The sequence below is a fragment of the Salmo salar genome, chromosome ssa22 (assembly GCF_905237065.1).
Source record: "Salmo salar chromosome ssa22, Ssal_v3.1, whole genome shotgun sequence".
NCBI classification, from domain to species: Eukaryota; Metazoa; Chordata; class Actinopteri; order Salmoniformes; family Salmonidae; genus Salmo; species Salmo salar.
Genome location: NC_059463.1, coordinates 34,879,734 through 34,903,765, shown reverse-complemented (window position 1 = coordinate 34,903,765; position 24,032 = coordinate 34,879,734). Strand labels below are relative to the sequence as shown.

Here is a 24,032-nt window from a genome sequence, read left to right as displayed (position 1 = left end):
AATACACTGTATTCATTCTAATTTACACTTAACACTCCTCCCCTTTTGTTGTTCTATTTTTCAGCTCTGGTGTTTTAGAAGACTGATATCTTCTTCTTAATCTTCATCGTATTCTTTATCTTTTGCTATTCAGTACTATCAGCATTATTAATGACAAATAAATTGCAATATTGACACTTTGGCTTTGTTGCATATTCTGTTAGACAGGATGGATGGTTCACTTAATGACATGCCAAATATTGCAACTGAATACCTCCATACCTCATACATCTCGTTCCAGGTAGGGTTGAGGTTCTCCTTGATCACATGACTCTTAAACTTGACCCCTCCGATGTTGATCTTGACGTACGGCTCACTCTTGCCCTTCTTCAGGCCCCCTATCAGGTAGTCCTTGGCGATTTAGATTCTGGGCCTCCAGTAGGTGGATTCTCAGTACCCCCTAAAAACAAACACTAGTAACAAGACTGTACAAAACACAGCGGTGTAGCATGAAATACCTGATTCACACAGTACTGTACATAGTATTAAATATCTTATTCACACAGTAAATGGTACTGCTCGGCTATGAAAAGCAAACTGACATTTACATTTTACTCATTTAGCAGATGCTCTTATCCAGAGCGACTTACAGTTGTGAATGCATACATTTCTTTTTTTACGTACTGGTCCCCCGTGGGAATCAAACCCACAACCCTGGCGTTGCAAACACCATGCTCTACCAACTGAGCCACACGGGACATTTACTCCTGAGGTACTGACCTGTACCACCCTCTACAACCACTGTGATTATTATTTGAACCTGCTGGTCATCTATGAACATCTTGAAAACAATCTGGCCTTGACAGCCATGTAATCTTAAAGTATCCACCCGGCACAGCCAGAAAAGGACTGGCCAACCCTCAGAGGCTGGTTCCTTGGCTCCTGCCTCACATTAAGCATCTCCAATCCAAAATAAAATCTAGATTCGGCTTCCTATTCCGCAACAAAGCATCCTTCACTCATGCTGCCAAACATACTATCCTACTGATCCTTGACTTCAGCGATGTCATTTACAAAATGGCCTCCAACACTCTACTCAGCAAATTGGATAGCGTCTATGAAAGTGCCATCCATTTTGTCACCAAAGCCTCATATACTACCCACCACTGCGACCTGTATGCTCTCGTTGGCTGGCCCTCGCTTCATATTCGTCGCCAAACCCACTGGCTCCAGGTCATCTATAAGTCTTTGCTAGGTAAAGCCCCGCCTTATCTCAGCTCACTGGTCACCATAGCAGCACCCACCCGTAGCACGCTCTCCAGCAAGTATATTTCACTGGTCACCCCCAAAGCCAACTCCTCCTTTGGCCGCCTTTCCTTCCAGTTCTCTACTGCCAATGACTGGAAAGAATTGCAAAAATCACTGAAGCTGGAGACTCATATCTCCCTCACTAACTTTAAGCATCAGCTGGCAGAGCAGCTTACAGATCATTGCACCTGTACATAGCCCATCTGTAAATAGCCCACCCAACTACCCCATCCCCATATTTTTTATTTATTTTTGCTCCTTTGCACCCCAGTATCTCTACTTGCACATTCATCTTCTGCACATCTATCACTCCAGTGTTTAATTGCTAAATTGTAATTATTTCGCCACTATGGCCTATTTATTTCCTTACCTCCCTAATCTTACTTCATTTGCACACACTGTATATAGACTTTTCTATTGTTATTGACTGTACGTTTGTTTATTCCATGTGTAACTCTGTGTTGTTTTTTTACTGTAGCCTGGTCAGCCTGGTCAGTGGTCACAGGAAAAGAGGCAATTTTACATATTTCACATGCAGCTTGAAAGGTAAATTCTTTGCATTTACACAGCCCAGCATGAAAGGCTCTGCTCTGGGCATATCTTAGGTGTGGCTCAGTTGGTAGAGCATGGTGTTTGCAACGCCAGGGTTGTGGGTTTGATTCCCACGGGGGACCAGTACGGGGGAAAAAAATGTATGAAATGTATGCATTCACTACTGTAAGTCACCTCTGGATAAGAGCATCTGCTAAATGACTAAAATGTAAAATCTTGCCTAGAGCATAGATATGCCCATGCTAATTAAGCAGTATGTGACAAAAAAAAATCACAAGTGGATTAAGGAAAAATAAAATTACTACTTTAGATGTAATGAGTATGTATAAAAACATTTTGATAGTTTTTTTCATCCAAACTAAGCTGTATTTTAAAAACTGTTCCAAACAATAAAAATACAATATTTTCAAGTAAATCTGTAGTGGTTGGTGTTTTTCCTCCTGAAAGATTCAATGTATCTTATTGCTTTTATTCGCTGTTCACTGTATACTTTATTTTATTACACTGAACAAAAATATAAACGCAACATGTAAAGTGTTGGTTTTATGAGCTGAAATAAAATATCCCAGAAATGTTTCATATGCACAAAAGGTTATTTCTCTCAAATGTTGCGCATAAATTTGTTTACATCCCTGTTAGTGAGCATTTCTCCTTTGCCAAGATAATCCATCAACCTGACAGATGGGGCATATCAAGAAGCTGATGAAACAGCATGATCATTACAGAGGTGCACCTTGTGCTGGGGACAATAAAAGGCCACTCTAAAATTGTTGTTTTGTTAAAACACAATGCCACAGATATCTCAAGTTTTGAGGGAGCGTGCAATTGACATGCTGACTGCAGGAATGTCCATCAGAGCTGTTGCCACATAATTTAATGTTCATTTATCTACCATAAACTGCCTCCAACTTCGTTTTAGAGTTTGGCAGTATGTCCATCTGGCCTCCCAAACGCAGACCACGTGTTTGGTGTCGTGTGGGCAAGCGGTTTGCTGATGTCAACGTTGTGAACAGAGTGCCCTGCCCCATGGTGGCGGTGGTGTTATTGTATGGGCAGGCATAAACTACGGACAACGAACAAAATTGAACTTTATCCGTCGCAATTTGAATGCGCAGAAATACGGTGACGCGGTCCTGAGTCTCTTAGTAGGGCCCATTTAAAAAAAAAACGTTTTCTGTATTCCCAGTCATATCCAGGGCGGCGCACCATTGGCCCAGCGTCGTCCGGGTTTGGCCAGGGTAGGCCGTCATTGTTCTTAACTGACTTGCCATGAATGTATTTCAATTGACTGATTTCGTCATATGAACTGTAACTCGGTAAAGTCTCTGAATGTGTTCCATATTGCGTTTATTTTTGTTCAGTATACTTTCATGGTAGAATATATAATATGACTTGAGAAGAGAACAAATCTGGTATACTCCCTATTGTTGTATCATAATCGTGCTACTGTATAAATTGGTGGCATTTCCGCTTATCTCCAACGGATGTTGTACAAATTTGGTGTAACCGCTAAATACGCCCTCCGTCAACTAAATCTTTTTTGGGGGGTGTGCCTTCTCTGATGAGAAGCTAACTAGATAGCCAAGTAGTTCTTTGCTTCACCAATGTGTCCTTGCGCTGAGGATTCGGAATCGCCATGAAGTACGCATTGGTAAGAATGTCCTGTCGAAATTATTTCCAGGGTTGCTTTGGTTTCCCCTTTTGTCTGTGGTGGTAATAGAAAAGTAGCCTGTCAGCTAACGCGGTACTTTGATAAGTTAAACAGAGAGCAGTAACAAGGCACCGCAGCTGTCACTCCCTGTCAGATAATTTATCTGCCCTGAACTGGTTATATTATGTCAAATTAAATGCACAGAATTGGAAGATTTGGCTCTGAGATTGACCTGATTAAAAGATCATTAACTCGCCTAGTGCAGTTAGCTAAGTGACTCAAGTACAGTAAGCATTTCGTTGGACAGTGTATACTATTTGTATCCTGTACATACGACGAAAAGAAATTGAAACTCATGTTGTAAACTTGTGCAGGCAACTCATCTTGGCTAGCAGTCTGCCAAGCAACCAACTGTCCTGGTACATCTGTCAACGTGTTAACAGCCTTCTAAGCAAGCAAGTGAAGCTTATTTCACCTTAGAGAATAGCAAAAATAATTGCAACATGTAAAGTGTTGGTTTCATGAGCTGAAAGAAAAAAATCCTAGAAATGTTCCATGCACAAAAAGCTTATTTCTCCCAAATGTTGTGCACAAATTTGTTTACATCACGGTTAGTGAGCAGTTCTCCTTTGCCAAGATAATCCATCCACCTGACAGGTGTGGCATATCAAGAAGCTGATTAAACAGTATGATCATTACACAGGTTCACCTTCTGCTGGAGACGTTACAAAAAATGCCACTCTAAAATATGCAGTTTTGTCACACAACACAATGCCACAGATGTCTCAAGTTTTGAGGGCGCGTGCAATTGGCGTGCTGACTGCAGGACTGTCCAGCAGAGCTGTTACCATAGAATTTGATGTTAATTTCTGTAGCATTCAACGTTTTGGAGAATTAGGCAGTAGGTCCAAACGGCCTCATAACCACAGACCATGTGTAACCCCGCCAGCCCAGGACCTCCACATCCGACTTCTTCACCTCCAGGATCGTCTGAGACCAGCCACCCGGACAGCTGATGAAACTGTGGATTTGTACAACCGAATAATTTCTGCACAGACTGTCAGAAACAGTCTCTGGGAAGCTCATCTACGTGCTTGTCGTCCTCACCAGGGTCTTGACCTGACTGCAGTTTGGCGACCTGACTGCAGTTCGGTGTCCTAACTGACTTCAATGAGCAAATGCTCACCTTCGATGGCCATTGGCACGCTGGAGAAGTGGGCTCTAACTGGATTAATCCCAGTTTCAACTCTACCGGGCAGATGGCAGACAGCATGTATGGGGTCATGTGGGGGAGTGATTTGCTGATGTCAACATTGTGAAAAGAGTGCCCAATGGTGGGGTTATGGTATGGGCAGTCAAAAGCTATGGGCAATGAACACTATTGCATTTTATTTATGGCAATTTGAATGCACAGAGATACTGTGACGAGATCCTGAGGCCCATTGTCATGCCAATTATCCATCACCTCATGTTTCAGCGTGATAATCCACAGCCCTGTGACGCAAGGATCTGTACACAATTCCTGGAAGCGGAAAATGTCCCACTTCTATGGCCTGTCACCCATTTGAGCATTTTTGGGATGCTCTGGATCGACGTGTACGATCATGTGTTTCATTACCCGCCAATATCCAGCAAATTCGCACAGCCATTGAAGAGGAGTGGGTTCCTTTCCACAGGCCACAATCAACAACCTGATCAGCTCTATGCGAAGGAGTAGTGCCGTGCTGTGTGAGGCAAATGGTGGTCACAACAGATACTGACCTGTTTTATGATCCACGCCCCTACCTTTAAGGTCTCTTTGACCAACAGATGCATATCTGTATTCCCAGTCATGTGAAATCCATAGATCAGGGCCTAATGAATTTATTTCAATTTACTTATTATCTATATGAACTAACTCAGTAAAATCTTTGACATTGTATATTGCCGTTTTATTTTTGTTCAGTGACGCAGTAAACTTCTAATTCTCTGACATTGGTTGTATTTAAAGAACTACTCAAGTACTGTTAGTAGCCTACACAAGCTGATTCCCTTTTGTACTTTATCCTTAAACAGATGTATTGTTCTGAGACAGAATGTTATGCCTGACAATGACTGCCTTGAAGTAATTTAATGTATAATAGCAGAGCATTTGCAATATGAAAATTCCCCTTATGAGTTTGGTTTCTGAGTTTATCATCTTTTTTTTATTTAAAGGGCCAATCCTTAGTTGAAACAATAACAAAGCAAACACTCTGCCTGTGTTTTGGTAAAAAGCTGAGGGATGGGCCTGGAGAAGTGTAACCTCCTTAAATTTATAAACTGCGCTTTGGATGCAAGGACTGACCATCCACTATATCAAAATGATAGTTTCAAGCATGTTTTGAGGCAATACAGTTTGTAAACATTGTAAATGTAAACCAACATTAGTGTAAATCATGGTTATATTTTGGGTACTGAAGGGGTTTGACAGTTGAACTAAGTTCATCAGGCATTTGTAAGTGATATTCTTAAATTAATGATATATAGATAATGATTATTGAAGTCCAAAAATTGATGTACGAACTGCAGATTGCCCATTTAAACAGTCCAATATCTGTTTACATCTGCTTCTCTTATTTTTGTTTTATTCTTTCAACAGTAGCCATGTTATACATTGTTTTGACATAATCAATCTCCTTTCTGTTTTGTATTTAGTTCTCGCCGGTAGCTGTGACTGCTGGGGTGTTATTGCTGTCCACTGTGGGCATAATTATAGCCCTCTACCTAGGCAAGAAGAAAAAGCCTCCAGTCACCTTGCTTGACCCTACCCAGAAATACCACCTTACGCTCATCGATAAAGAGGTACATGTGTGCTATTGAAATAAATTAGACATTTTTGCTATGTGCGTCAGAGGCCTGTGCTTAATTCAATTATATACTCCATGGAAATCATTTGTCTAACATTTAACCAAATGTTTCTAGTAGATGTCTTTGCATTGAATTTACACACTATTTGACAAAACCAATGTATGAATAGTTGGATATGTCTTTGGCCTCTTTCCATAGGTGATCAGCCATGATACTCGCAGGTTCCGCTTTCGACTTCCCTCAGCAGAACATATCCTGGGGCTGCCTGTAGGTAAGTCTTTTGTCAAGTGACAGTGTTTGATAATTGATTATTATTTGATACAGTGCCATGCCATTAATAGAAATACATTTTAGAAATTTAGCAGACCCTCTTATCCAAAGAGACTTACAGGAGCAATTAGGGTTATGTGCCTTGCTCAAGTTTACTTCTACCTGTTATTCACATAGTCGTCTTGGGGATTCAAATCAACGTGTGTTTTGGTTACTGTCCCAATTCTCAAATAGTCCTTTAGCTCAACAGCATTATAACTACCCTCAACTTAATACTTGATGGCGTTGTATTGCGCTGATGGAAACTAGAATGCTTAGCTTCCCAGTCCTTGAATGCTCTCTAGTGTATGAGTCATTTAGCAGAACAACCAGAGGATAAAGCCACACCAAATGACCCTATCAGTTTTCAATCAGTGTTGTCTTTGTGTTTCTAATCACCTTATTTGTTTCCTCTAGGGAAGCATGTATACCTCTCTGCCCGTATTGACGGCAGCCTGGTAGTCAGACCATACACACCTGTGTCCAGCGACGACGACAAAGGATATGTTGACTTGGTTGTGAAGGTATGTTTGGTTTGTCAAAGTAATCTTATATAATATACTGAAACTGAACACTAGTACTACCATATGTATCGAGCGTGTCGTAGTAGGAGTGATGACACGCTGGACCTGTTAGTAGATCATCTTATTCTTTGGGATCTAAAAGAGAAAAACATATCCTAAATAATCACTGCTACTGTGAGGTGCTTGATATATACGGACCCTGATCTGCAAACCATATTTAATGTATAAAATTCCTCCCCAGATCTACTTCAGTAATGTGCACCTCAAGTTTCCTGAAGGAGGTAAGATGTCCCAGTACCTGGAGAGTCTGCACCTGGGAGATGTGGTGGACTTCAGAGGACCAGGAGGACTGCTGGAGTACAGAGGGCATGGTACGACCAGTCCACTGCCCGGCACACCCTCCTGATATTTACTAATGATGTGTCCCAAATGGTAACCTATATACACTGAGTGTACAAAACATTAAGGACACCTGCTCTTTCCATGACAGACTGACCAGGTGAAAGTTATGATCCCTTATTGATGTCACTTGTAAAGTCCACTAAAGTCTGTGTAGATGAATGGGAGGAGACGGGATAAAGAAGGATTTTTAAGCATTGCAACAATTGAGACATGGCTTATGCATGTGTGCCATTCAGAGGGGTGAATGTGCAAGACAAAATATTTAACTGCCTTTGAACATGGTATGGTAGTAGGTGCCAGGCACACTGGTCGATACAGATACATATCGCAATGTTATTTTTGGATGATATAATATCGATATTTGACTAAGTATCAATTTGTTAACCAAAAATACAAGTGAAACATGTTTTTTTAAAGTGTTAATGTAAATGGCATTAGCTAGCGCTAGTTGGCTGTACCTGTGCCGAAACTCTTTTATTTCCCTCATTGATCAACTCATTTTCTCATGCCCTCTCGTCTCTTTGCAGCAAACGTATAGTGAGCAATATGTTTGGAACATCAAACCGCAATACATATAGAATCATGAGAATTTCAATACATATAATTTTTTTTAATTACCCCTTTTTCTCCCCAATTCTGTGGTATCCAATTGGTAGTTACAGTCCTGTCCTATCGCTGCAACTCCCGTACGAACTCAGGAGAGGTGAAGGTCGAGAACCGTGCGTCCTCCGAAACACAACTCAGCCATGCCGCACTGCTTCTTGACACAATGCCCGCTTAACCCGGAAGCCAGCTGCACCAATGTGTCGGAGGAAACACCGTACACCTGGCGACCGTGTCAGTGTGCGTTGCGCCCGGCCCGCCACAGGAGTCGCTAGTGCGCGATGGGACAGGAACATCCCTGCCGGGCCAAACCCTCCCCTAACCCGGATAACACTGGGCCAATTGTGCACGGCCGGCTGCGACAGAGCCTGGACTCGAACCAGGATCTCTAGTGGCACAGCTAGCGATGCAGTCCCTTAGACCACTGTGCCACTCAGGAGGCTGCAATACATATCTTATCGACATCTACGTTTCGTGAGGTCCCTGGCAATTCCCAGCCCTAATATTAGTGCATTCTTTTTTTACCATGGCCCATAAGGCCCTGGTCTTTAGAGAATCTGGTGCCATTTGGGACGCACACCCAGTCTAATGGAATGGGGGTTTTAGCTTTGTGTACACAGTCTCTAATGGAATGGGGGTTTTAGCTTTGTGTACACAGTCTCTAATGGAATGGGGGTTTTAGCTTTGTGTACACAGTCTCTAATGGAATGGGGGTTTTAGCTTTGTGTATACAGTCTCTAATGGAATGGGGGTTTTAGCTTTGGGTACACAGTCGCTAATAGAATGGGGGTTTTAGCTTTGTGTACACAGTCGCTAATGGAATGGGCGTTTTAGCTTTGTGTACTTGGGTGTGGCTGGCTGAGAGTGATTGTGTGTACACACTTATAGTCAACCTTAAGTCTACTGAATAAGTCAACAGTAGATGTACAATATCTCCGAGCAATTTGCTGGCTTGCTGCATTACATTTTGAAACTTTCATTCCCCAAAGGTTCCAGAAAAGCACTGCCTAAAGAATATACTTTTACTTAAAATGTTCCACAACATAGTTGTGAGTGTGTCCATCATCCTGTCTTCCATTTGGGACCAGATAACTGTTGTTCATTTGCTCCCCAAGCACACTGGAAAAGGAAAATAATCTCTGGATTGTTTTGGCATAATTTGTCTCATTGCTTTCTCCCATTCCATTCAACAGGGCAGTTTGCAGTTCAGACAGACAAGAAGTCTCCTGCGGAGATAAAAGTTGCCAGTACTGTGGGTCTGATAGCTGGAGGAACAGGTGAACTTTCCCTTCACAACCCTGCACTCTGAACCTAAACACTTAAATGTTGTCTTGTTATAGCCCATGGGTAAATGTAGAGTGAGCGCTTTTAGTTCCTAGTGCTGAACTCACGTCCCTATTTGTAGGCATCACCCCTATGCTACAGCTGGTGCGTGCTATCATGAAGGACCCCAGTGACAGGACCACCTGCAGCCTGCTGTATGCCAACCAGGTGTGTAGCTGCTGCTCACACTGGCCTCTCTCCTAAAAGAGACTTTTAATATCAATGGGTTCATCTATAGAAATAAAGAACAGATACTGTAAATGCTTTGTACTAGCTTCACTGTGGCTGTAGTTCATAGGTTTTCTTAGGTTGCGAGTTAACACTGAACTGTCTGTGTGTGGTGTGTGTTCATGGCAGACTGAGAAGGATATCCTGCTGAGGGATGAGCTGGAGGAGGTCCAGGCCAGACACCCAGACCGCTTCAAGCTGTGGTTTACAGTGGACAGGGCACCCGAGGGTATGTGCCTTATGGCTTTTGCTTGCATTGCTCAAGTGTTGACATCAAGATTTCAGAAGTCTGAACAAAATGTGTACATATTTTGAATTTGTTTTAAATGTGTATGAATTTTTTATTTTTTTTATTTTCATGTCAAATTGGCAACCCGTCCCAAATGGAATTAATTGAAACATAAACAAACATTACAATAATTCACTGTGGAATTCAATGATAATTCTTCTTCCAGTTTTCTCTGCATTACGCATCACATAAAGAGTGAAAATATAGTAATTATATCCCTAGAGCAGTAAAATAACACATGCAGAAGGTGTTTGAACCCAGCCTGGCACAAAGAGAAGTTAAAAATGGGAGACAAGCCTATACACAATCTATATACACATGTATCATTTACCACAGAAGCTAAATATTTTTGCAATTTGTGCGGTGTTTTATGGCAGAATCATTAAGCATATTGGTACTTGTTTGCGACCCCATGAAAGACTGAATTATGATGAATTTGTGTGGCTCAGGCTGGGAGTACAGTGAAGGCTTCATCAATGTGGATATGATCCAGGAGCACCTGCCCACCCCCAGTGAGGACACCTTGGTGCTCATGTGCGGTCCACCCCCCATGATCCAGTTTGCTTGCAACCCCAACCTGGATAAGTTGGGCTACCGGCAGAGTCAACGCTTCGCCTACTAGTCACCAGCCTAGGAACTATCCTCCCAGCCACCCCCAGCATGGGCCTTCTCAATGCAACAATGACATCAATTCAGTGCTTGATTGGGCCGGAACTACTGCTTGAGTACTGGCATCTCTTATAAAATATTGGCTCAACATTTTGCAGAGTTCCAGCACCTAAATATATACAGTACTGGCACCCAAAATAAGTATGGGCACCATTTTCAGTCCGCTTAAAGCACTGCATCAATCTGCTGACAAAAGCCCCATATGGTAAGTGCAGACAGGTTGCGTGTTAAATGCTCACTTGAAACCAAAGTCCTACCTTTGTTAGCCTCCATCTCCTGCTGATATCTACAATTGTATTTTTAGGTGAGGTTTTAAAGCTTTGATTTATTGATGTTCTTAGCCTTGAGCAGTCCTCCTAAAAACGGGACAGGGCGAACATAACTTAAAGATAAAGCCGCATACTGAACTGAATTATGCCCAGGGATGCAGTGCTGAATATAAGCCCAGGGATGCAGTGCTGAATATAAGCCCAGGGATGCAGTGCTGAATATAAGGAGGCTGCCCAGGCAGCTTTGCTTTAAATGCGCACACAACAAATGATATGCACTTAAGTATTACAGCTTCTGTAGAGATGTGTTATAATGTATTTTGGCACGTGGGGCTTTTTGATGTGGGTATGGGATCTGACTCCATTTCTTATTGTATTTCTGTGAGACTGCTTGAGCATAATTATTCAAGGCTCTTTTTTTTTTTTAAATATATATTATAATTTCAGAGTTTAATCTGCAATGCACTACAGTGTTTGTAAAAATGGATTGTGTTTATGAAAAGAAAATACAATAAAATTTCTGCCACCACTTCAAATTGCCTCCACTCATATACGTGATCCATAATCCTGTTCTCTTTATGTATTGACTGGACCATTCCTTAGATATTATCCCTTGTTGCAAAATAGAGTATTGTGGAGGTTAACAATTTGGACATTCAGTTTGCCGGAACAACGTGGCTCTGATTGTGACAGTTGAATGCTGTCACGACAAGGAGTAATCTGTGCTTGGTGCAGACAATGTAGTCTGGTTCAAATGCTGGGACAGAGTGGTAGTTGGAAAAATTGTATCTAATTCCACTGCCTACTACAGTACAGTTCCCCTTTGTTGACAGGGATTATTGAGGATTGGAGTTGCTGGTGGTAGTTGGTTTACAGGTAGGAGTAGCTCTATCCACAAGTAAAGAGCTGGATGAGGGTATCTTACATTTTTAATTGAGCCTTTCTTGCGCTGCTAAAATGTGGTTTAGGCAGCTCAGTGCTGAAGACAACTTTTCACATACTGTACATGCACTACTGTTAAGTTTGGGGGTTCATGCAGGCACCATTATGGAGGTAATGTGATTCCACTCAATCATTTATAAGAGAAGCACGTGCATGACCTGGGAATAAAACAGTGTACCACTTAAGTCTATGTTGATTTGATATAATGGCTACGTAGACAGTATTTTGGTGTTACTTCTAAAACATTTTACATTTGTAATTTTAACCACTAGATGGAGACGCTGTTACGTTGTTTGAGGACAGTTGAAACTCTTTGCTTGGCATTGACTTGTCATTTTCGTTAACCGTGCTGCGTGACTGTTCGTTCGGGGGTTCGGCTTGTTTTTGTGAGAATCGGGAAGGGATCACATTTCCTTTAACGTCTGGAGTATCAGGTAGCTACGTCCGCTGAATGAAAATGCAAAAGTTAACAAGCTACAACAATGAACAATATTGTAGCATTGTATTTGCAACTGTGTCCGTGTGTTTGCTATTGGTTCGAGACAGCCAGACGTGACCAGTTTTCTTCGAGTATGCGAAAGCTAACTAGCTAGCCTATAATGCTAGCTAATGGCATTAGTATTGCTAGCATCTGCGGTTAGCGTACGTTACCTTGGTGCTCTAGCTAGCTATAATTTTCTGGTGTACGTCAGGAATCATGTCAGCCAAATCATATTATTGAAGGAGTCGTTATCTTGCTATTCCAGTTCCATGTTTATTCGGATGCTATTGTATGATTGCTTTGTTCTAAGGTAGCCAACCAGCTGACAAAGTCTTTGCCAGTTTTGTTTGTTAGCTGCCAGCTAACGTTACCGTTAGCTAACTACATTTTTCGGCCGTCTCGCAAGAGCAATTTTGGTCTTCCTGCCATGTTAGCCGAGTAGCTTATTCGTCATAACTGTTGTCAAATACTCATTTAACGAGTGAATATTTTCACGACATGGTATTATAAGACTTTGTTGATGGTGTAAAAATGTAACGTTATGTCAAAGTAATACTGGAAGCTGCAATTTTTACTTCAGTGCTGAATGCAAGGACCATCTGCCGGTGGGAAATATAGACCTACCAAAGTCCACATCAGGTCCAATTGTCACAGGTGAAGTTAGTTACAATTTGGAATAAAGTTATTTCAGTGAAAAACTACATTAACTAATGTATTTACTTGTCATTATGATTTCTTGACTCCTCAGCACTGGGCCAACTGCGGAATTAAGTGCCAGGCTTTAGTAGTACACACAGGCAGAGGACAGGTCATCAGGCAGTCTCCCTATGTCAGGCCGAAACGGGTCTGCGAGTGATGCAGACTGTCGGATCTCAGAGGACTGCCGGGTCCCGGATGTGGAGCTGATGGAGCTGGGACCCCTGCTGGAGGAGACGGGACGGCAGACAGCGGGGAAAGGCATGATGTCAGAAGTGAGAGTGGGGGAGACAGGTTACGTCCCATATGGCACCCTATTCCCTACACAGTGCTCTAATTTTGATCAGCGCCCTAGTCAAAAGTAGTGCACTATATAGGGTGCCATTTGGAATGCTACCTGACTCAACTCCTCGATTACCACAGGTATCAGGTATTTTCTAAAGCGGGCGCAAAATCTTCCAAATCAACATTTGGAAGATTCAGGTGATCAGCCACCACCAACGTGTCTAGTGAACCCAGGGGTGTATTCAGAGAGGTGAAAGTTCAGAACGTTGCAGATCTCCCCATTGGCCTATTCTACATCCAAACAAACTGGTTGTTGTACAAAATGAGTTTCTATCTAAATGTTCTATAGCATTGCACCCTCGTGAATATGCCCCAGTTGAAGACAAAACAAATCTAAGTGGTCATTGGGCAATAGAGCTAAGCTTTGGTGGGGTCGCAGCTAAGTAATGGTCAGGGAAATGTAGACCAAACCAACTGGGATTCGTTCCCATGTTTTCACTTTTATCCTGCACTTGCAAAGGCATATGCTCTACTTGCCTAACTAAATCACCTTCTATCTCTGCAGGGGGCCTCAGTTCTGCCTGATGATGAAGAGGTGGAAGAGGTCCTGACACTGCCCCTCCAGGCTCACCACGCAATGGAGAAGATGGAGGAGTTTGTGCACAAAGTAGGCATCATTGGGCTGTTCCAGATGGCAGGATCAAAAAGTTAGCCAGCTAACTTTGATAAGCAGCCAAAGTATCTCTTGATTTTCTGATTCATTTAGAAAGCTAAACTTGAATATGAGTTGTTGGTTGTCGAGTACATTATACCATGCCCATTTCAAGTCTATATTTCTCGAAAAGATGAAGTTATTTCAGAATTTCTGGGACAGTTAGCTGGCTAACTCATTGATCCTGCTTTCTGGAACAGCCCCCATGGCTGCTCTGTCTAACTTCATACACAGAGATAATAAGAGAATCAGAGTGGGGAGATGAACAGGACATTCATGGTAGCCTTAAACCCTTGTGTTTTAAGGTGTGGAAGGGTAGCTGGAGGGTCATCCCATTTCATGTCCTGCCGGAGTGGCTGAAGGACAACGACTACCTCCTGCATGGACACCGGCCCCCCATGCCCTCCTTCCGCGCATGCTTTGGAAGCATCTTCAGGATCCACACAGAAACAGGCAACATCTGGACCCACCTTCTGGGTGAGTGAGTGTGTGAGATATCTGAGGAGACTGAGTCCTCACATGTTGAACCTCACACCATTGCCTATAAAGTTGCAGTGAAGCACAAGTCCATGTTCTCCACAACTAGGGCACATTCACTAGGTCCTAAGTTCAGCATGCTGCCATTAAGCAATGTACAGTTGAAGTCAGAAGTTTACATACACCTTAGCCAAGTACATTTAAACTCAGTTTTTCACAATTCCTGACATTTAATCCACGTAAAAATTCCCTGTCTTAGGTCATTTAGGATTACCACTTTATTTTAAGAATGTGAAATGTCAGAATAATAGTAGAGAGAGTGATTTATTTCAGCTTTTATTTCTTTCATCACATTCCCAGTGGGTCAGAACTTTACATACCCTCAATTAGTATTTGGTAGCATTGCCTTTAAATTGTTTAACTTGGGTCAAACGTTTCGGGTAGCCTTCCACAATAAGTTGGGTGAATTTTGGCCCATTCCTCCTGACAGAGCTGGTGTAACTGAGTCAGGTTTATTGGCCTTCTTGCTCGCACATGCTTTTTCAGTTCCGCCCACACATTTTTTATAGGATGGAGGTTAGGACTTTGTGATGGCCACTCCAATACCTTGACTTTGTTGTCCTTAAGCCATTTTGCCACAACTTTGGAAGTATGCTGGTGTCATTGTCCATTTGGAAGACCCATTTGTGACCAAGCTTTAACTTCCTGACTGATGTCTTGAGATGTTGCTTCAATATATCCACATCATTTTCCAAGCTGTTTAAAGTCAGTCAACTTAGTTTATGAAAACTTCTGACCCACTGGAATTGTGATACAGTGAAATAATCTGTCTGTAAACAATTGTTGGAAAAATTTGTAGATGTCCTGACCGACTTGCCAAAACTATAGTTTGTTAACAAGAAATTTGTGGAGTGGTTGAAAAATGATTTTTAATGACTCCAACCTAAGTGTATGTAAACTGCTGACTTCAACTGTATGTATTGTGCAGTCACTTATCTATACTACATAGCAAAGAACTGTGCCTCTTTTACACAACACATGTCCATATACAATGCTCCGATTGTGTCCCCCATTGTGTATATATAGTGTCCCCCATAGAGATCCCTTCCTATTGCTAATATTCATTTGTCATGATATGCCCTATATGATTACTGGTCCACAAATGATTGCCTCACCTCTCCAACCCCCAGGGCTGATCCTGTTTATTGGTCTGGGCACGTACACCATTCTGCGGCCCAACATGTACTTCATGGCCCCGCTGCAGGAGAAAGTGGTGTTTGGGATGTTTTTTCTGGGTGCCGTGCTCTGCCTCAGCTTCTCCTGGCTCTTTCACACTGTCTACTGCCACTCTGAGAAAGTGTCCCGCACCTTCTCCAAGTAAGGCCACATGCCCCCCTCCCTCTTGCTCATACAGATTTTTTTCTTGATTAGCTCCCCTGTATTTCTGAAAAGAAATGTGACTTTTCATTTCAGATTTTTTTACTTTAAAGTGTCATTTAAATGGATGTTCCTCTTCTAACCTCAGTGTTTTGTTTTCCCTCAGACTTGACTACTCTGGTATCGCCCTGCTGATCATGGGTTCATTTGTTCCCTGGCTCTACTACTCGTTCTACTGTTCCCCACAGCCGCGCCTCATCTACCTCACCATTGTCTGTGTGCTGGGCATTGCCGCCATCATAGTGGCCCAGTGGGAACGCTTCTCCACGCCCGCGCATCGGCCCACACGAGCAGGTGCTGCACCACATATTAACCAGCCTGTTAGAGAGTGTACTGTGACATGGATACAGAGCAATGACATATGTGTTAATACAACATACCATATAGCTAAAAACATGAGATAATCATCAGGAAATGCTTTTTTCTTCTACTTGTGTGTGAATAGCTGGTATAAGTTTGACTATCTTATTGTATCCTATATTATGACTGATCCAGCTGCTCCTGCTTCCACCAACCAACCTTTCCCCTCCATGTCTCTCACAGGAGTGTTCATGGGCCTGGGACTGAGCGGCATCGTCCCCACAGTGCACTTCACTATCGAGGAGGGCTTCGTCAAGGCCACCACTGTGGGACAGATGGGCTGGTTCTACCTGATGGGCGCCATGTACATCACTGGCGCCGGACTGTACGCCGCCAGGATCCCCGAACGCTACTTCCCTGGCAAATGTGACATCTGGGTAAGTGTGTAACGGAGGCAAAAAATGTAACCCTATTCCATTTATACTGCGCTACTTTTGGCCAGGGCTCATAGGGGGACCCCAGAAAGAGTGTGACTAATTGGGGATCATAAGAAAATACTAAATAGGGCTCTGGTCAAGTGGTGCACTATATAGAATATAGGCTGCCATTTGGGATGTAGATGCAGGCTTGTAGATAGCTCCTGAACTAACCCCATGTCCTCATTTATATGATGATGATGATTATAATATTATATTATTATAATGTTATCGTCATTTAATGAGATGTGAGTTACGGTCACACATGTTCTGCACTGTGGTTATTCCCTATATAGTACGCCACATAGGACTCTGGGTATTCCCTATATAGTACACCACAGACGACTCTGGTTATTCCCTATATAGTACTGAACTGTACTGTAGGAATATGTGGCCCATGTAGTAATCAAACTGCTATAACTTGTGTTGCAAACACCATGCTCTAACCAGAGGAGCCTTTGGACAAACATTCCCTATTTAGTGCACTACTTTTGACCAGAGCCATATGGGAATAGTGCACTAAGTAGAGAATAGGGTGCCATTTGGTAAGCAACCTCTGACCTCCCTCTCTCCTCAGTTCCACTCCCACCAGATCTTCCACGTCCTGGTGGTGGCGGCAGCCTTTATCCACTTCTATGGCGTCTCCAACCTGCAGGAGTTCCGCTACGGCCTGGAAGGAGGGTGCACTGACGACACCCTTCTCTGAGAGGCCTATCTGTGGCCCCCTCAGCCATTTCCTGGTCGTTCCCCGTCCCTATAAAGTGCTGCTGGAACACCCAATTGTCCTCCGTAGCTCCTTTTCTCCGATCTCCCCCCACCCACCCCGATTTGCTCATGTCATTTTTGGTTTTCTTGTGGTGTGTTTTTCTGCTTGTGCTACTTTTTCTCCATTAAAGTAGCTTTAGCCAGTGAACTATATAGAGGGGCATCCCGGTGATGCAGCAGCACTTTTTTTATTTTATCAAAAGGGAGCTCTAGGCTCCACTTTAGCTCATGAAGAACAACAGGGGATTTTGACCAGATTGATTACATGTTTCCTTCAAGGATGGGAACCTCTGGGACGCATTGCCCTCCAGAGCTTCCCAAATCAAGCTGTAGGAGGCTTATGTGATAGAATGGGTCCGGGTTGGGGTCAGTTAGTTACATTTTTATTCTGTCATTAAGAGGAATTAATCGAAATTCAATGCATTCACTTTTTTAATGTAAAAGTCATAATTTAAAACAGTGGGCAATTCCAACAGTTGATTAACAGTATTTTGTTGATTTAAATTTAGTTGACATGCAATCAACCCCAATCGGGGTATGGGTTATGGAACTGAAAGTCAAACAATTGAATGACTTACCTAAAAGACACCCTGCTTGGTACCCTTACCCCTCATGTCCCTTTTCAATGGAACAGGATCTTGTATGATTGATAGCTGGAATGAAACTAACCGGGAAACGCACAATGGGCAAATCTGGGAATAGGTGAACTCTTTCCCTTCTCAGCCTGAGATTTGTTTAATTTTAAGGCTATATTTCAGAACTCTAAAGGTCAAATTATTGCACCTTAACAATATGTTATTACCATTAAACTTTGTCACTGCATGGGGTCCACCATGTAGTGAGTAGGAAATAGGAATAATATTTTAGTATTCCTGTGCCTTAGGCCAATGGAAATAGTTTTTAAATACATGGGCCAATATTGCAGTCAAGTGAACTTCATTAGGATCTCCAGATATAATGATGATAACAAACTTTTTTGTTTTCTTGTCCTTATACCCAATGAAATCACTATTAAACTTTTGACCTCCAATAGTTTTCTCAAACTGCTGTTTATTTATGATATTTTTTTTTTAAGCTGACTTTCTGTGGCTTTATTACAAAGACTAAACAATCTGTGTATTCTTGACTTTGTGTTGTGTCCTGTGTAGACAAGTTGATGGATCATACATTTCCCTGAAATGTAAACACATAATAAATATTTATTAATGTTAAAATGGGAAACTAACCCAAGTCATGCATTTTCTGTCCCATATAGTGATATGACACTTCATCACACTTTACTTATCACACACATGAACATGGTTTGTCGTTGTCAAATCAAATTTTATTTGTGACATAAGCCAAATACGCCAGGTGTAGACCTTACAGTGAGATGCTTACTTACAAGTCCTTTAACCAACAATGCAGTTATATGAAAAATAAGTGTTCAGTAAAAATGAGATATAACAAATAATTAAAAATAACAGTAGTGAGGCTATATACAGGGGTTCAGGTAAGTTGACGTAATATGTACATGTGGGTAGAGTTAAAATGACTATGCATAGATAATAACAGAGTAGCAGCTTTTAAAGGGGGGCAATGCAAATAGTCTGTAGCTATTTGATTAGCTGTTCAGGAGTCTTCTGGCTTGAGGGTAGAAGCTGTTTAGAAGCCTCTTGGACCGAGACTTGGTGCTCCGGTATCGCTTGCCGTGCGGTAGCGGAGATAACAGTTTGACTAGGGTGGCTGGAGTCGTTGACAATTTTTTGGGCCTTCCTCTGACACCGCCTGGTATAGAGGTCCTGGATGGCGGGAAGCTTGGCCCCTGTAGTGCCCTCTACCCTCTGTAGTGCCTTGCGCTCGGAGCCGAGCAGTTGCCATACCAGGCAGTGATGCTCTCGATGGTGCAGCTGTAGAACTTTTTGAGGATCTGAGGACCCATGACTAATCTTTTCAGTCTCCTGAGGGGGAATAGGCTTTGTCGTGCCCTCTTCATGACTGTCTTGGTATGTTTGGACCATGATAGTTCGTTGGTGATGTGGACACCAAGGAACTTGAAGCTCTCAGTCTGCTCCACTGCAGCCCCGTCAATGAAAATGTGGTAATGCTCGGTACTCCTTTTCCTGCAGTCCACAATCATCTCCTTTGTCTTGATCATGTTGAGGGTGATGTTGTCCTGGCACCACATGGCCAGGTCTCTGACCTCCATATAAGGCTGTCTCATCGTTGTCGGTGATCAGGCCTACCACTGTTGTGTCTGTCGTCAGCCAACTTAATGATGGTTTTGGAGTTATGCCTGGCCATGCAGTAATGAGTGAGCAGGGAGTACAGGAGGTGACTGAGCACGCACCCTTGAGGGCCCCCAGTGTTGAGGATCAGCGTGGCGGATGTTGTTACCTACCCTTACAACCTGGGGGCGGCCCATCATGAAGTCTAGGATCCAGTTGCAGAGGGAGGTGTTTAGTGCCAGGGTCTTTAGCTTAGTAATGAGCTTTGAGGGTACTATGGTGTTGAACGCTGAGCTGTAGTCAATGAACGGCATTCTTACATAGGTGTTCCTTTTGTCCAGGTGGGAAAGGTCAGTGTGGAGTACAATAGAGATTGCATCATCTGTGGATCTGTAGGGGCTGTATGCAAATTGGAGTGGGTCTAGGGTTTCTGGGATGATGGTGTTGATGTGAGCCATGACGAGCCTTTCAAAGCACTTAATGGCTATAGACGTCGGTAGTCATTTAGGCAGGTTACCTTAGTGTTCTTGGGCACAGGGACTATGGTGGTCTGTTTGAAACATGTTGGTATTACAGACTCAGTCAGGGACAGGTTGAAAATGTCAGTGAAGATACTTGCCAGTTGGTCAGCGCATGCTCGCAGTACACGTCCTGGTAATCCGTCTGGCCCTGCGGCCTTGTGAATGTTGAACTGTTTAAAGGTCTTATTCACATCGGCTACGGAGAGGGTGATCACACAGTCGTCCGGATCAGCTGATGCTCTCATGCATGCTTCAGTGTTGCTTGCCTCGAAGCGAGAATAGATGTAATTTAGCTGGTCTGGTAGGCTCGTGTCACTGGGCAGCTCGCGGCTGTGCCTCCCTTTGTAGTCTGTAATAATTTGCAAGCCCTGCCACATCCAACAGGCGTCGGAGCTGGTGTAGTACGATTAATCTTAGTCCTGTATTGATGCTTGTCCTGTTTGATGGTTCGTCGGAGGGCATAGCGGGATTTCTTATAAGATTCTGGGTTAGAGTCCCGCTCCTTGAAAGCGGTAGCACTACCCTTTAGCTCAGTCATTATATGTTTTAGAGTTACCAATGCTGCTTCAATGTAGTCAATTCCATATTTGACCATATTTATGCCACATTTTGTTTATATCCACAGCTTTACAAATCATATTTTATCTGTGGTGTTGCATAGCAGTTAATCACTCATTCTATATGTTATGGAATGTAATTGTTACTTTCATGCAGGGGGCTATTCACCTGGGCTAGTTATGTAGCTAGCTGCGTGCATGGTCACAAAAAGTTGGAACATTCTCTTTACCCAATGCAAACGATGTCTCTTGAGACCACACACCTTGGGAGTTCTAAAATTCTACCTGAAGGTACCAGAGATGGGGAGACTGGTTGTTTGCAATGACTTCCACTGATTATAAATACAGTATCTTAGAACTTGCAGAGAGGTACTGTCTATGTATGATAACTCAAAAATCTGGTTCAATTGGATGTCAAATCAGGTAGCTTAGCGGTTAAGTAACTGAAAGGTTGCTGGTTCGAATCCCCGAGCCGGCAAGGTGGAAAAATTGCTGTTCTGGCCTTGAGCAAGACAGTAAACCCCCAACAACAACTGCCCTAGGTGTATATGTCGATTAAGGCAGCACCAGCACCTCTGATTCAGAGAGGTTAGGTTAAATGCGGAAGACATTTCGGTTGAATGAATTCAGTTGTGAAACTGACTAGTATCCCCTTTCCCTTCTAGGGTGCCCTTTCACTATGAATGATGTGTGCGGTATCAGTCACATGATGGCACCTTCTATATTGTTGACCTTACTCTGACGAATTGGTAAACTGGGTGGATATGGTTATTACTCAGATTAATCCGATTTTATCACAAGTGTATGTCTATTTTGATCTTATCCAATGGTAAAAATTGTTTGGTTTTAAACATATGCGATATAGTAGACTATTTCCCCAAAATATAGATGAAATGACATTATTTGTTTAATTGTAGATAAAGAACAACCTAGCAGCAGTTATTTTAAAATCAAACCAATCAATCATCATTTATGACGAAGGAACTATATAATTGAGCGATGTGGACTCTGAACGGAAGTTTTAGCGGGTGCACACTCCAGCAACGCTTGTTCGGTTGGTCTTTTTGACGAAATGTTGATATGGCCGAGTGCTTTTACTAGTTACATTACTTGTACTAGCCGCTTGGTAATAGTTTAGGTGTACTCTTTCTGAGCAGGTTATACAGCAGAGGTGAGTTGACGCCTCAAAATTCACATTACATTAGCTAGCTTGGTTACATTAGTTGAAAGAAATATATAGAGCAGTGGTTTGACTATAGCTAACCATCTTAGCATTCGCTTTATAAGTGTAGTATAGTCACATAAATTGCGTTCAACATGGACAACCAAGAACAGTGCTCTCCCTCTGAAGGGTGCGTCGATCGGTCTACGCTGGTGTCAGGGGTTGGAAAGAATATCAAGTCAGTTTTGTGCCAACGTTGTGGATCGAAGGTCCTCTGCCCAGGGATGGCGGTGTTTGCAGAGAAGGAGGTAAGGTTCACCTCAGACAGGAGTAACCCCTAAAGACAAATGACCCTTTAAATTACGAGTTATATGATTCACAATAGACGCATTTTCCTATCTGAATGGGTATTCATCAGTTGTTTTATTTCAAGTCAGTGCAATGTCTAACCACCACCTAAACTACAGCTCAAAATTATATTTTGCATACGATGTGCAATTTGCTATGCCATGATGTGACTAAACAATGTCAGGGAGTGGAAAATCACTTCTGTTTATCTATTCATATTAATGGACATTGTCATGATGAATCTGGCCTTCTATTTCCTCCCCAATATCCACCAGCTGTTCCTGCCCTCAATGCGCAAGAAGACCACTATCACCCAATCAGAGGGATCCGTGGATGGAGACACACTGACTACCCACTGGTTAGTCGACGACATGTACACTTTTGAGAATGTGGGCTTCACAAAGGATGTGGGGAGAATCAAGTACCTCATTTGTGCAGACTGTGAGATTGGACCCATAGGCTGGCACTGCCTGGATGACACAAAGAGCTTCTATGTTGCATTGGAAAGAGTCAATCATGCCTAGTGTGGCCCACTTTAAGAACCTGGGGAAACTTAAGAGGGTGTACACATTTGGAACTGAAGGACAAGACAGACCAACACGAACGTCAGCCGTGCGCAGTAGATTACTTGTTGGGTGTCGACAGACAGTGCCAATTCAACATGTAGAATTGTAGAGAAATCAACAGAAAATGATGGCAAATGTTCTGTGGTCAGAGGCAATAGGACGGCCACCCACTGCGCATGGGCAACATGCATTGGTCTGTCTTGTCCTTAATTATTTTCGGCCTTCACTTTCCCTCTGGCTGGTGCTGGATGACTCTTCAAGGCTAAGTGTTCTTCAATTCCTTTGTTTTCTACTTTTCAACAATGGTATTGATGTGGTTCTCTGAACAAATGTCTTATCAGTCTATAAAACTGTTATTCGATCTAATACTGTAACTAACCCATATTCAGATGTTATGCCTTGGTCCGAGGTTAACCCTACAGCCTTTGGAATTGTATTACATGTGTAGGCCTACTTGTTGTTACCTTGTACTTTTGAAATATTATCAGACTATCTCTGATTCTATGAATGTGGCCCATTTGGACTTCTACTGTTTGAATGATTAGTGTGCTTATCAGCATAGCACACCCTTCGCATTCTGAATAATGGGAGTGGTTGTATTTGTTGAGTGTGCTGTATGCATTTGTTGCTGATACACTTCAAGTCACAGTGTTCTGTCTGTTGATATACCACATTGGCTTTGACTGCTGCTCTGCCACTATGTTGGCCCTCAGCTATTGCCATTAACTCCAGAGGACCCCATTAGAATTCCACAGTCCATGCTCATCATGGACATGTGTTCTGAAATGCATTTCATTCCATCTGCATTTGAGGACTGGATTACCCTTGGCTTGACTGTGAGCTCTATTGTTTGTTGCTTCTTAAGCTGCATTTCGATGCTCTTTCAAACGGTTATTAACTCTGTAAAATAAAATGTATCCCTGTGATTTTTGACCTGTTTGTAAGTTCTAGTTCTAGAATGGAGTTCACCCTCATTGACTTGACTGCATGGGAAGTTGAAAAGTCAATTTCAAGACCCCTTTTAGCTGATGGTTCGGGACATGTATTTTATCTAACTTAAACATATTCTCTATTGGCAATGGCTTGTCATTTTTACATATCACCTGTAAAGTCGGTGGCCCCTCTCTGTGCACTCTCTCACACCAGAATCCAAGGAACTACACCC

The 24,032-nt window shown here is 42.6% G+C and overlaps 3 protein-coding genes across 4 annotated transcripts; all 3 read left to right on the top strand.

The window, feature by feature from the left end:
• Positions 1-3,090: 3,090 nt before the first annotated feature.
• LOC106583258 (NADH-cytochrome b5 reductase 3) lies at positions 3,091-11,471 on the top strand. Its single transcript, XM_014167208.2, has 9 exons — positions 3,091-3,490; positions 6,167-6,313; positions 6,518-6,590; positions 7,046-7,152; positions 7,394-7,523; positions 9,351-9,434; positions 9,563-9,648; positions 9,838-9,937; positions 10,447-11,471. The coding sequence occupies exons 1-9, from the start codon at positions 3,476-3,478 to the stop codon at positions 10,617-10,619; spliced, it is 915 nt and encodes a 304-aa protein (XP_014022683.1). The 5' UTR covers positions 3,091-3,475; the 3' UTR covers positions 10,620-11,471.
• A 686-nt stretch (positions 11,472-12,157) lies between these two features.
• Positions 12,158-18,720, top strand: adr1 (Adiponectin receptor protein 1). 2 transcript variants are annotated; one of them, XM_014167186.2, is made up of 9 exons: positions 12,158-12,311; positions 12,939-13,012; positions 13,107-13,329; positions 13,905-14,006; positions 14,357-14,528; positions 15,719-15,905; positions 16,072-16,259; positions 16,509-16,702; positions 17,319-18,632. In XM_014167186.2, the coding sequence occupies exons 3-9, from the start codon at positions 13,186-13,188 to the stop codon at positions 17,445-17,447; spliced, it is 1,116 nt and encodes a 371-aa protein (XP_014022661.1). In that variant the 5' UTR covers positions 12,158-12,311; positions 12,939-13,012; positions 13,107-13,185; the 3' UTR covers positions 17,448-18,632.
• Positions 18,721-21,809: 3,089 nt separating this feature from the next.
• On the top strand, positions 21,810-23,793 carry LOC106583260 (guanine nucleotide exchange factor MSS4). The gene is made up of 2 exons (XM_014167211.2): positions 21,810-22,261; positions 22,577-23,793. Exons 1-2 carry the CDS (start codon positions 22,109-22,111, stop codon positions 22,823-22,825), a joined length of 402 nt encoding a protein of 133 aa, XP_014022686.1. The 5' UTR covers positions 21,810-22,108; the 3' UTR covers positions 22,826-23,793.
• The last annotated feature ends 239 nt before the right edge of the window (positions 23,794-24,032 follow it).

Excerpts from the sequence above, each read along its gene's own strand:
- LOC106583258 (XM_014167208.2), top strand. Across the intron at positions 6,314-6,517 it reads TTACGCTCATCGATAAAGAG|GTGATCAGCCATGATACTCG; the intron begins GTACATGTGTGC and ends CTCTTTCCATAG. Across the intron at positions 9,938-10,446 it reads AGTGGACAGGGCACCCGAGG|GCTGGGAGTACAGTGAAGGC; the intron begins GTATGTGCCTTA and ends TGTGTGGCTCAG.
- adr1 (XM_014167186.2), top strand. The coding sequence starts at position 13,186 with ATGTCAGGCCGAAACGGGTCTGCGAGTGATGCAGACTGTCGGATCTCA. Across the intron at positions 14,007-14,356 it reads TGGAGGAGTTTGTGCACAAA|GTGTGGAAGGGTAGCTGGAG; the intron begins GTAGGCATCATT and ends TTGTGTTTTAAG. Across the intron at positions 16,703-17,318 it reads CTGGCAAATGTGACATCTGG|TTCCACTCCCACCAGATCTT; the intron begins GTAAGTGTGTAA and ends CTCTCTCCTCAG.
- LOC106583260 (XM_014167211.2), top strand. The coding sequence starts at position 22,109 with ATGGACAACCAAGAACAGTGCTCTCCCTCTGAAGGGTGCGTCGATCGG. Across the intron at positions 22,262-22,576 it reads CGGTGTTTGCAGAGAAGGAG|CTGTTCCTGCCCTCAATGCG; the intron begins GTAAGGTTCACC and ends AATATCCACCAG.